The sequence below is a fragment of the Gracilinanus agilis genome, chromosome 4, assembly GCF_016433145.1.
Source record: "Gracilinanus agilis isolate LMUSP501 chromosome 4, AgileGrace, whole genome shotgun sequence".
Classification (NCBI taxonomy): Eukaryota; Metazoa; Chordata; class Mammalia; order Didelphimorphia; family Didelphidae; genus Gracilinanus; species Gracilinanus agilis.
In genome coordinates, this window is record NC_058133.1 from 43,447,777 (window position 1) to 43,460,589 (window position 12,813).

Consider the following 12,813-nt stretch of genomic DNA (forward strand, 5'->3'; position numbering starts at 1 on the left):
CCTCCTTTCTCCTCCCCTCCCATCCTCTCCTCTACTCTTCTCTTCTTAAATAACTCTTACCTTCTGTCTTAGAACTGATGTGAAATATAGGTTCCAAGGCAGAAGGGCAGTAAGGGCTGGGCAGTTGGGGTTAAGTGTCTTGCCCAGGGTTACACAGCTAGGAAGTATGACCAAATTTGAACCCAGGACCTCCCGTCTCTAGGCCTAGCTCTCAATCCACTGAGCCACCCAGCTGCCCCATGATACTTTTTCAAAACACATACTACAGGGGCAGCTGGGTAGCTCAGTGGATTGAGAGCTAGGCCTAGAGACGGGAGGTCCTAGGTTCAAATCCAGCCTCAGACNTCTCCTCTCCTCTCTTCTCCTCTCTTCTCCTCACCTCTCCTCTCTTCTCCTCTCTTCTCCTCTCTTCTCCTCACCTCTCCTCTTCTCTTCTTCCTCTATACTACTTCACTTTGTGGTCTCATCAGCTTCCATGGATTTAATTTTCAAATTTATACTGCTTATTCTCAACTGTATCCATCCTGCTCTATACCCTCTGTACTGACCTTCCATCTTACACCTCCAGCTGCTTTTTAGGCATTGCAAATTTGATGCTCAGTAGACATCTTCTTTATGATTTTTTAAAATTTATTTTTCCCAATTACATGTAAAAGCAAAATTTAATATCCATTAAATTTTTTTTGAATTCCAAATTCTCTTCTTCCTTCTCACCCTCTCTCCTTTATGCCCTTCCACCTCTCCTTTCTTCCTGAGATAGTAAGTAATCTGATAAAGATTTTAAATGTGTAGTCATGAAAAACATTTTTCCATATTAGTAATTTTATGGAAGAGATCTCAAACCAAAAAGAAGAAGAAAGAAGGTCAAATAGAATGTTTCAGTCTGCATTCAGACTCCATTAGTTCTTTCTCAAAGGGTAGGTGGCATTTTTCACCACGATTCTGTGGGACTGTCTTAGATCATTGAATTGCTAAGAATAACTAGGACATTCAGAATTATTCATCAAAAAATGTTGCTGTCCCTGTGTATCATGTTTTTCTGGTTCTATTCACTTCACTTTGCATCAATTCATGTAAGCCTTTCCAATTTTTTCTTAAATCATCCTGCTTGTTATTTCTTATAGCACAATAGTATTCTATCATAATCATATGCCACAACTTGTTCAGCTGTTCCCAAATTGGGGGACCACCCCTAAATTTCTCATTTTTTTGCCATCACAAAATGAGCTACAACAAATGAATGAATGAATGAATGAATGTACACACATCTAAACTACTTTCTGACTTAGGGTCATTTCTAAGATAGAAGAGTGGCAAGGGCTAAGCAATTTGGGTTAAGTGATTTGCCCAGGGCCTCTTGACTCCAGGCTCTGGTATTCTATCCATTGTGCCACTTAGCTGCCCTGCAATAAATAGGTCCTTTCCCCTTTAAGAAAAATCTCTTCTGGATGCAGATCTTATAGTGAGATCAAAGGCTATGCACAATTTTAGAGCCCTTTGGTCATTGTTCAAAATTGCTCTCCAGAATGGTTGGATCATATCACAACTACATCAACTATTCATTAGTGTCTTAATTTCCCCACATCCTCCCAAAATTTATAATTTTCCTTTTTTGTCATATTGACCAGTCTGATAGGTATGAAGTCGTACCTCATTGATTTTAATGTGTATTTCTCTAATCCAAAGTGATTTAGAGCATTTTAATACAACTATAGATGACTTTGATTTCTTCATCTGGCAACTGCTTGTTCATATCCTTTGACCATTTATCAATTGGAGAATGACTTATATTTTTATGCATTTGACTTAGTTCTCTATATACTTGAGAAATGAGAACTTTATTGGAGATACTTGCTGTAAACTCTCTATCCACCCCAAACCCCACCAGCCTTTTGCTTTCCTTTTAATCATGGCTGCACTAGTTTTGTTTGTACAAAACTTTACTATTACTATGGTCATTTATTAATAGGCACTGTGTATTTAATTTATTCCACTGGCCAGTAGTAGATATCTTAAAAACAAAATATCCAAAATCAAAACAATCATATTTTCCCCTGAACTCTCATCCCCCACCCCAACTTCCATATTATTCTTGAGGGTACCACCACCCTTCTAGTCTCCCAGCTTCTCAACCTAGGTGCCATCCTCAACTTTTTATTATCTCTCTCCACACATATCCAATCTGTTGCTGAGGTATTTTGACTACAACTTTCTTTATAACATCTCAAATATGCCATCTTCTCTCCTCTAACACTGCCACCACTCTGGTATAGACCCTCATCATCCTACACCTAGATTACTGAAATAGCTGGTCTCTTCCCACTCCAATCCATCTTCCATTTAGCCACCAAAGTGATTTTCCTTAAGCACAAGTTCAACCATGTCACTCCCTCCTACTCAGTGAACTCAAGTGTCTCCCTTTCATTTACAGGATCAAATAAATAAAACAAAAAACCCGTCTATCATTCAGAGCCCTGGCCACTACCTACCCCCTAATTTTTTAGTTGTCTTATACTTCATTTAAACCAGTGACATTGGCTTCCTTGCTATTCTACAAATAAGATACTCCATCTCTCAACTCTAGGAATTTCCTCTGGCTGTTCTGGAAGCCTAGAATGCTCTCTTTTCTTATCTTTGCTACATTACCTGGCTTCCTTCAAGTTCTAGCTAAAATCCCATTGTCTACAAGAAGTCTTTCCATATAGTCCTTAATTCTAGTGCCTTCCCTCCATTAATGATTCCTTATTTATCCTTTAATTTTTTTGTATATTTTAAAATTTTCTCCTCAATCCGACTGTGTTCTCCTTCAGAGAGGGACTTTCTTTTGTCTTCCTTTGTATCCCCAATGACAGACAGTAGGCACTTAATGCATTCTTTTTGACTGAATGACTATTAGAATGTTAACACTACATCATCATAAAACCCATTCTAGATGTGTTACCTTTCTTGATTTTTCTAGACTCTTGTTTTTATAGCTCAAAGTTTGTACACTGCTCTGGTCTTTCCTGCAGAAGTGTTTGTAAGTTCTCTATTCCACTAAAAATCCATTGCACCCCACCCCTTGAATGATTATGAGAAGCTTTATGGTGTAACATTTCTCATTGAAAGCCTATATCTTTTGCCTTTTGGAATATTGAATTTGATATAAGAGCTCTGGATTTTGGTTATGACATCACCGGGACTTTGCCTTTCCTTCTTTACTCTCTTCCTGATCAAGAGATGATCAGTGAATTAATTCTACATTTAATTTTCTTTCTTGGTCAAATAGACATGGATAGTTTTTGCTTATGATTTCTTGAAATGTAGTTTCTGGGATTTTAAAAAAATCATGATTTGGGGGAAATCCAGTGATTCATAAATTGTATCATCTTGTCCTGATTTCAATTGTTTTTGATAATTTTTTCTTCTTAGGTTTTTTTTTCTAATTTTTTTTTCATTTTTAATTTTATTCTAATATTTCTTACTTTCTCATGGAATCATTGATTAGTTTGGTCCATTAGTTTTAAAAGAATTATTTACTTGGGTAAAATTCACCATTGTATCATCTAAGCTATTTATTCCCCTTCAATTCTTTTTTCCTTATATTTTATTTATTTATTTTTAATATCTTTCTTCCTTTCTTCTAGATATTTACATAGTCCTTGAGGAAAATTCTCTTTTAAAAAATTCAAATCATTACTTGTAACTCTTGTAGAATTACTTGTACCTTCACTTTATGGAACTTTAGATCTACAACAAATTTTTATACTGGTGGTGTTTTCTTTGATTTATTCATCTTTCTAAAATAAGCTCCTCAATAGCAGCTTGGTGCCAATGCCAGGCTTTATCTTGCCCTGGTTTCTGGAGTTCCTGCACTGACCTCTACCTTCTAGGTGTTCTGGATTTCTAATGTTTACAGCAGTGAATTCTCAGGGCTTTCTGTGTTGTCTCAGAATAAATTGCTGAGGATTTTGGAGCTCTTTGGTGTCCTGGTCTGAATGTTGCCATAATGATCTGGTTGTTCTCTCAAGGTAGGGAGGGACCTTGGAGATTTCTGACCTTTTTAGTGCTTTCTGGAGAAATCCTCTGGTCTTGTTAACTCCAGACATAAAACCCTTCAAGCTACATAAGCCTCTGATTCATTGTCAGTTGTGCTGGCAGGCTGGGTATATTAGCTGGTGCTGGCTTTGCCAGAAGTTCCCATTCCAGATGTGGCAAAACTGGGACATTAATGCATTGCTGGTGGAGTTGTGAACTAATTCAACCATTCTGGCTGGCAATTTGGAACTATCCTCAAAGGGCTATAAAAGAATGCCTGCCCTTTGATCCAGCTATACCATTGTTGGGTTTGTACCCCAAAGAGATCATAGATAAACAGACTTGTATGAAAATATTTATAGCTGCGCTTTTTGTGGTGGCAAAAAACTGGAAAATGAGGGGATGCCCTTCAATTGGGAAATGGCTGAACAAATTGTGGTATATGTGGGTGATGGAATACTATTGTGCTAAAAGGAATAATAAACTGGAGGAGTTCCATGTGAACTGGAAAGACCTCCAGGAATTAATGCAGAGTGAAAGGAGCAGAGCCAGAAGAACATTGTACACAGAGACCAATACAGTGTGGTAAAATAGAATGTAATGGGCTTCTGTACTAGCAGCAGTGCAATGACCCAGGACAATTCTGAGGGACTTATGGAAAAGAACGCTACCCACATTCAGAGGAAGAACTACAGGAGTGGAAACAGAAGAAAAACAACTGCTTGAACACATGGGTTGAGGCGGACATGATTGGGGATGTAGACTTGAAACTACCACACCAATGCAACTATCAACAATTTGGAAATAGGTCTTGATCAATGATACATGTTAAAACCAGTGGAAATACGAATCAGCCATGGGTGGGGGGAGTGCGGGGGGTGAAGGGGAAAGTAAGAGCATGAATTATGTAACCATGTTAACTTTTCTAAAAAACAAATATTAATAAATGTTTAAAAAAAATAAACTTCCTCTGGGGGAAAAGAAAAGAAAAAAGTTCCCATTCCAGTTTGGGGGTCAAAGTCATTTTCAATAATTTCTCATTGGATTTCTTCATTATTATTATTATTTTATATATTATTTATCTTGATTATAATTTCAGAGTTTTGCTGGACTAAGTAAGTAAGAAACAGGCAATTTGTCTCCTTTGGTTAGCCATTTTGGTTAGAAGTAGTATAATTTCCACGTTACTTTCCAGGAACAGTTGGACCAAATCAGAGCTTTACTGTGTTAGTATGCCTATCAGCAGCCTACCTGATATTTTCTTTTAGGCTAAATAGGGAAGTCAAGAAAAATATGTTGAAAGAGTGAAATAATTAATCAGAAAGTCAATGAAAAATAAAGCATTAGAAAACCAATATCCTCACCCACGCCTTATTACGGAGATTCTTAAACCCTTTTCTACAGTTGCCTAGAAAAACATCCCTTCTAGGAGTCATGCCTTTGAAATGTGGAAAGTGTAGCCAAATCTCTGTCATGTCCAAATCAAAGGTTAAGAAGTTTCACCTACTGAATGGGTTGGATTTCCACTGATAGTAGCTGCTGGTCACTACAGTTTCAATTACACAGAGAGAACATCAGAGGGAGAATTCCAAACCAACGTCTTTCCTGACATCCATCCAGGTCCCATTTTCTTTCCAACAAATAAACTTGTTTTTAAAAAATAGCAACAACATATTTTGATAACAGAATTTCAGTATAACAGGTTTTCTTTGTCATCCTACGTATTTAAAAATATACTAAAATGAATGCATAGGCTTTGCCAGACTACCAAGGAATCCATGATACAAAAAATTTAAGGGCCTTGGTTATTGCATGATACTGCCTATTCAATAGAAGAATAAAGATGGATCTTTAGAAGGCAGATCATACAACAGACAGAAAGGCGGAAAGAATGCTGGGCTTGCCTATCAGAAATTTTTGGCTCTTCAGTTGTTTTTAGACATGGCTGATTCTTCATGACCCCATCTGGAGTCTTCTTGGCAGAGATACTGTAGTGGTCAGCCATTTCCTTCTCCAACTTATTTGACAGATGAGGACACTGAGGCAAACAGGATTAAGTGACTTGACCAAAGTCACACAGCTAAGTGTATGAGGCTGGATTTGAACCCAGGTCTTCCCTACTTTAAGCCTAGCACTCTATTCACTGTGCCACCTAGCTGCTCTTGCCTGTCAGAGAATCTAGTTTCAATTCCTGGCTTTGCCATTTACTTCACTAATCTTGCACAAGAACTGGAACCCAGTTTCCTCAGTTGGAAAATGAAGAGACCAAACATCATGACTTTCAAGGTAACTTCTAAGTGTTCTAAATGGATGAGACCTTGAGCAATGCCCTGTGTTTGCCAAGGCTCTCTCTAAATAAAAAAAATGCTAAAGGATTTTTTAAATGAAATGTTAGAGTTTTGGTTTTTTTTTTTAGCCCTTAACTTCTGTGTATTGGCTCATAGGTGGAAGAGTGGTAAGGGTGGGCAATGGGGGTCAAGTGACTTACCCAAGGTCACACAGCTGGGAAGTGTCTGAGGCCAGACTTGAACCTAGGACCTCCCGTCTCTAGGCCTGACTCTCAATCTGAGCTACCCAGCTGCCCCAAGAGTTTTTTTTTAAGAAAGGAAAAAGGCCCTTATTCCTCATTTGTCTTCCATCTTAACTCCACATCCATCTAAAATAGGGTTCTAGATTTGTAAAAATGTGAAAGTTTTCTATTTAGCCTCAAGAATCACAATGCAGTCATATTGGTGGACATGTGGGTGGTGTCTCTGTTTATACATGTATGTTTATTGCTCCAGACTATTTGGGAAATGAGGACAGACAAGCTCTTCTTTACAATTGGCAATCAGCGGGGAATGTTAAATTCTGGGCTCCCAACCAAAAATTCCAGGAAGGACCCCCCTCCATCGTTGGGAGCTTGCTTGGATAATAGAACTGTTCTGTTTTTTTAAATCTTGTCTTTCATAACCTTCCTTAATTCATGCCCCCAGGCCATTTATGGATAACCATCTCTCCAAAAAGGACATTTATTTATTCAATTCAGTGATCTGAATTTTTCAGATGTCATTTCAAATTTTGAATTCTACAATGATACTATAGCTCTAGAACAAAAAAAAAGTCCCAGAAACCATTTAGCAGAGCCTGTCTCATTGTATAGATGAGGAAACTGAGGCCCACTGAAATTAAAGGACTTATCTAAGTAAGGTTACCCAAGTTGTAAGACTGATGGGATCTGAATTCAGGTCCTCTTCCAGAAACACTTCTCTTCCCCTGTATTGAACTATGTCCCTAGGCTTTATAAAAACAAAAAACAAATCCCAAACTATATTTCACTAAATCCAATTATTTAATTGATGGGCAGGGGAAGAGAAGGGAATAAACATTTATATATTGTTTACTATGTTCCAGGTATTGTGCTAGTCCCTTTATAGTTGTTTAGATTGTTTTTAAAGAACAGAGAACTTTTTACTTAACGCACTTTTGTATTGTGAATATTCATGTAATACAAGAGTTTTTAACTTTTTCTTGTTTAACTCATGGATCCCTTTAGCTGTCTGGTAAAGTCTATGGCTATATAAGCATCCCTTCTGCATTGCCAGGGGTTAGGGATCCAACACCCTGGCCATCTGGAAAATCCATGTAAAGCTTTGATTTTTTTTTTGTTTGCTTTCATGTTCTTTTCAGAATTTTAACTTTTCGCTTATTTTAACTTTTAAAAAGGAACTGTGTATACTTGTGATTTTAAAAGACAAAAGATATCTTTTAATACTATTCACATATTTTATGCATTTCTGAGTCTCTAAACCTTTTCTGTATCATCTGCTGGCCTTTGCATGTTGTCTGCAGCTTTCACAAAACTCTCAAAAAATTCCCATTTAATTTCTTACTCTGACCTGTGATATATCAAAACCAGAATGGAGAAAGTCATGATGTGGAAGGGATACCTGTATTTTTTTAAACCACAACTTTCTATCTTATAATCAATACTGTGTATTGGTTCTAAGTCAGAAGAATAGTAAGGGCTGGGCAATGGGGGGCTAAGTGACTTGCCCAGGGTCACCCAGCTAGGAAGTGTTTGAGACCAAATTTGAACCCAGGACCTTCCATCTCTAGGTCTGGCTCTCAATCCACTGATCCACTTAATTGCACCAATATCTGTATTTTTAAATAATCCTAAGGAAGGAAGGGAAGAAGGAAGGCAATCTTGAGTTTCACTTAGGTGTTCGTGAAAATAAAGACATAATTCAAGAATCCTTGATTTAATGTAATCAGGTTTATTTACTGGGAACCTAAACTCTTTCTTACCTTTTCATAGGACTCCTGTTTGGCTTGACTATAATTGTGAGCTTTCCAGGTGGCTGGTATTAAGATTTTTACATTCCCGAAATAGACTCTTCGTTTTGTAGCATTGAACAAGTAAGAGGAAGCTTCAGTTATCATTTCCTGGATGCAAACACAAGCAGAACATATTTCATCATGCAGGGCACTTTTGCTTCATGAGCCAACCTGAAAGACTTGTTAACCCAGGCTGAGTGACTAATGAAAAATCTGACTTTCTCTCTTTTAAGAAGACATCCCAGTTTTACGGAACTAGTTTCAAAGCACATTTTTAATATTGTTTCCCTAAAAGGAGTTTTGGGAAAAGAAGTGTTGTCTCAACTTGCCTTCCTAACCCTTTCAGTGCCTTAGAGGAATTTTAATGGCTTCTAAGATGTTCTCCTTTTGTCTCACCCAAGAACATGTTGGAGCCCATGCCTTCAAGGACGATGCTGAGTTCAGCTTATCATTGCCCTCTAGGAAGCACTAAATAATGCAATATTATTCCTACATGGTGCTGCTAAGACTGAGGACACTCAGGTGCAGAGGAAGAAAAAATAATGCTCTCCTGACTCCCTTCTAATTTCAGTCACTTAGTTGACGGACCCTTCTCCTACTTAGGTGCCATCTTTCCGGCAAGCTTTACTCTTATGGTGAAAAAAAAATTGCATTCAGAGCAGTGAGCAGACTTGCAGAGAGGCGAGTTTAAGACTGGCATCAGGAAAAGCTTCCCAACAATTAGAGCATTCCTGAAGTAGACAGGGCTGCCTTGGGGGAGGCAAGTTCCCCCTCTTTGGAGACCTTTAAGCAGAGGTTAGATGACTACTTATGGGTACAATGCAGAAAGGATTCTTTTTCATAGACAACTTGGATTAGATAGTAAAATAGAATAGACTTTGGTAAAAAGGACTTGAGAGTCCTCTAGTCCAACCTTCTTGTTTTAGAGATAAGGTTAACTGAGAGGCCAAGTGAGCCCCTCAAAGCCTCGTTGCTAGTGAGTAGTGGAGCTAATGTTTGAACCTAGATCCTCTGGGTCAAAATCCATCCCTCCTTCCAATGGCTGGCATTCGATTTGTTTTCTCACCGAAATAGATCTTGGTTATTTCAGAGAATGATATTTATTACTATCATATACAATTATTTTTCTAAAATTTTTAGCATACTATGATGGGTTTTTTTCCTGATTTCCCCCACAAAGGTAGTGTTATTCAGGACCATCTAATGGAGGGAGGAAGGAAGTGCAGTAAGTTATACTTTAATGGCTAATTTTCCAGTTTTTGCTTTAGTATGAGTTTATTTCTTTTAATTATAGAATAAAAACTTAATAGCAAAGTAAAACCAAAAGCTCTAATAACTGATGGTAAAATCAGTAGCTCTGTAGACCTTAAAAGGAGCCAGATCAGTTTGGGGTGAACTGAGAATAGGCAGATATATACCATGAATAATCACTTTCAAGGGCCACTGGAAAAACTCTCTCTGACACTGTACAGTTGTTGAATTTTCATTTTGAAAAGAAAACAGGGCTATTTTAACAGTGCTAAGCTAATGGTTCTTTCACTCACCATAATTTTCGGAACGAGGTTCTGATCTTCTGATACTCTCGGGTGAATCGCAACAAGTAACCCATCATAGGCATTGTCTTGTAGCTGCAGGCTGGTCCCCAGCAGCAGGAGTTCTGGGCTCAGGCCAACTAAGAGAATCAGAGACTTCAGGATAGAAACATGGGACAGACTTTTTTTGCTATTTCTCTTTGGCATGCTGGAAAGAATGCCCAGGGATCCTGGCTCACTCATATGCTCTCTGCCATGCTCATGATCCCGGGGTAGTTAATGCTGTCCAACTCTATTCCTTGAAACTGGGAGATGTGGAGACTTGAACCAAAATGCTTCTTTTGGAGACACCCAGGGTGGATCTCTTTGGAACCTGTCTTGGCAGATCTTTTTTCTGTAGTCAGTGTTGTACCTGCCCAGCCCTGTAGCCAGTCTTCCTTTCCAATCATGGTTGGGCAGCTATACCTGCCAGCCGTCTTACTCATTTGCTATCTTATTAACAAAAGAGAGAAAGAAATAGAGATAAAGACAGCTTGAGAGTAGGGTAGGGGAAGAACTTGGCTGACACTTGTGGTCCTACTGGGATGGAGACCAGATCTCCTGGAGGGCATGACCTTCTTCCTTTGTTTGAGTAGAAAGGCAAAACTGAAGAATGATTTCCCTTTGGTCAAACCTCCTGCCCTCCTTGACAGCCTGGTCCCCTTTCTTCCCACCTCCCTTTTCCTTTCCTCTAGGATCATTTTTCTTCCTCAGCTTCAAATTACCTGTTTCTTTGGAAGTTTCTGGAAGAAGACTACAGTCCTGTCCCATAGGGCAAGAGATGTCTGAAAGAGTTCTCTCCTTATTGCAAAGGCAAGAGCTATCAGGTAACATCCTCTTGTCAGCACTAAGGTGGTGGGGTCAGGCTACCAAAGTCTTTCTTCCTGGCTTCTCTGTTATCTTTCCTTGAGTAGGATGTAAGAATAGCCTCATTTCTCAACCCTCTCTCTAGGTAGTTGATTACAACATATTCATCTTTCCTCTAATGCCCAGGAATGCCATCAAATACTGACACACATTATTGCAGAGTATGCTCTGAAGTTTCCTTTATTTATAAAGCTCTTGCTATCAGAACTCATCTGAATGGATCTCTTTGTTCAGTTTAAAAAAATTAATAAAAGATGAGGATTTCATACTGGGCTCTACAAAGAGAATGATAGAACTGGGAGTAGAGTACAAACCTTCGTGTTAGCATCTCTCCAACATGTTTCTGAGTCTGGGGACATGCTGAAGCATTCTTCATTCTTTTTCTGACATCAGCAGCCAAGAGAACTGGAAAAGCACCTCCATCTCCTTGGTTGCAATGAGTCTGGACACAGGACTATCAGTACATCAGCTACCACATTTGCTGATAATTGTCCCATAATATAGTGGCAGGATTACAGAGAAGAAATGAGTTCTGTTCTTATTGTCAGAATTATCAGGTGTGAATCCTACCTCAAAGTTACGAAGAATCATTTTGAAATATAAAATATCATTGATATATTTTATTTTATATAGTCTGAAATTTCCCCTGGCATCCCACCTCCTCTTCTCTCCCAGAAATCCATCCCTACATAGCAAAGAATATGCTTTAAGGAAAAAAAAGAAAGAAAAAACAATCAGAAAAACTGATCAATGCTTTAAAAATATGGCACTTTATGCAATGTTCTACATCCATTGACTTCTTACATCCATAATAGAATGGAAGATGTCTTCTCTCATTGACTCTTTGGGGCCATTTATGCTTGTTTTTGGTAGTTTTGCTGGATTAAGATTATAATTATTTGGGATTCTTTCTATTTATGTTGTTGTAGTAATCATATATATAGTTTTTTGACTATACCTACTTCACTATCTTTCAGTTTTTCTTTCCCTGCTTCTCTGTATTTAACACATTCATTATTTTTTATACTTAGTAACTGCCACCACCAACATAAAATGTTCAACTAAATAAAAATGCATGAAAATTATTTTCAAACCCACAAACTCCATAATTGTTTATAATTTGTTTAAAAGTATATAAATTATATATGTATGCTAACATAAATATCCTCTGCTTTTTAGTTCCTTTTGAGTTTTTTTTTACTTGAATAGTTTTTCTCTTAATTTTGTAGTTATTTTAAAAAATGTAATCACTTCATGTCTTATACTCCTTTCTTCTCTTTTCATCTTTTTTATGTTTCCTTTATTTTGTTTAAATTTCTAATATCTATCTTTTTTAATAATATAATACAATCCATTACATTCAAATATCACAGTCTATTCAGCCATTTCTCCCAATCATTATATTTGTGTTATTTCCAGTTTGGGTGAATATAAACAAAACTTCTGTGAATATTTTCATACATACACAACTTTTTACCATCTCAATATTTATGGACTAACCCTAGTAAAGAATTCCTAAGTCAGTGAGCATGAACAGCTTTATAGCTTTTAATGTATATTTCTGTCTAGTTTTCTTTAAAAAAATTCACAACTGCTCTGTCAATTTAATTTTCTGTTTCTTCATGTTCCTATCAGCATTCAATTTGATCACTTTAACCCATCTGGTTCTTAGTTAACATACATTATCAGGACCATATATAGCTAGACTGGTCCTTAAGTGGCAGATGCAATTTGTTGCCAAGACCATACTGCTTCCAAAACCAAGTCTTTTCAGCTTGGTCATACCTGGTGGAACTTTTGTTCTAATGCCATAACCCCTCAGGAATGCAGGATTACCTCCATAGTATGATGAATGTTAAAGTAAGACTTTTGCAAAATATTCATGCTAAGTCACTGTTGTCCTACCAGAAATTATATCTAGATTATATTTATGCTTAGGCTAAGATCTGCTACTAACTTTAGGTAGGTGTGTGGTTTATTACAACACAGTAACACTTTATCACATTCAGGCACCACCTTTGTTTGGCTATTCTCCAAT

General features: G+C 37.6%; 1 protein-coding gene across 1 annotated transcript in view; it reads right to left on the reverse strand.

The window, feature by feature from the left end:
* Positions 1-10,112, reverse strand: part of CLCA2 (chloride channel accessory 2) — a 54,830-nt gene extending 44,718 nt beyond the window's left edge. Inside the window, exons 1-2 of the mRNA XM_044674093.1 lie at positions 9,882-10,112; positions 8,308-8,445 (exon numbers count right to left, since the gene is read on the reverse strand). Coding sequence (XP_044530028.1) covers positions 8,308-8,445; positions 9,882-10,112 — 369 coding nt within the window. The remainder of the gene's footprint in view (positions 1-8,307; positions 8,446-9,881) is intronic.
* Between the last annotated feature and the right edge of the window lie 2,701 nt (positions 10,113-12,813).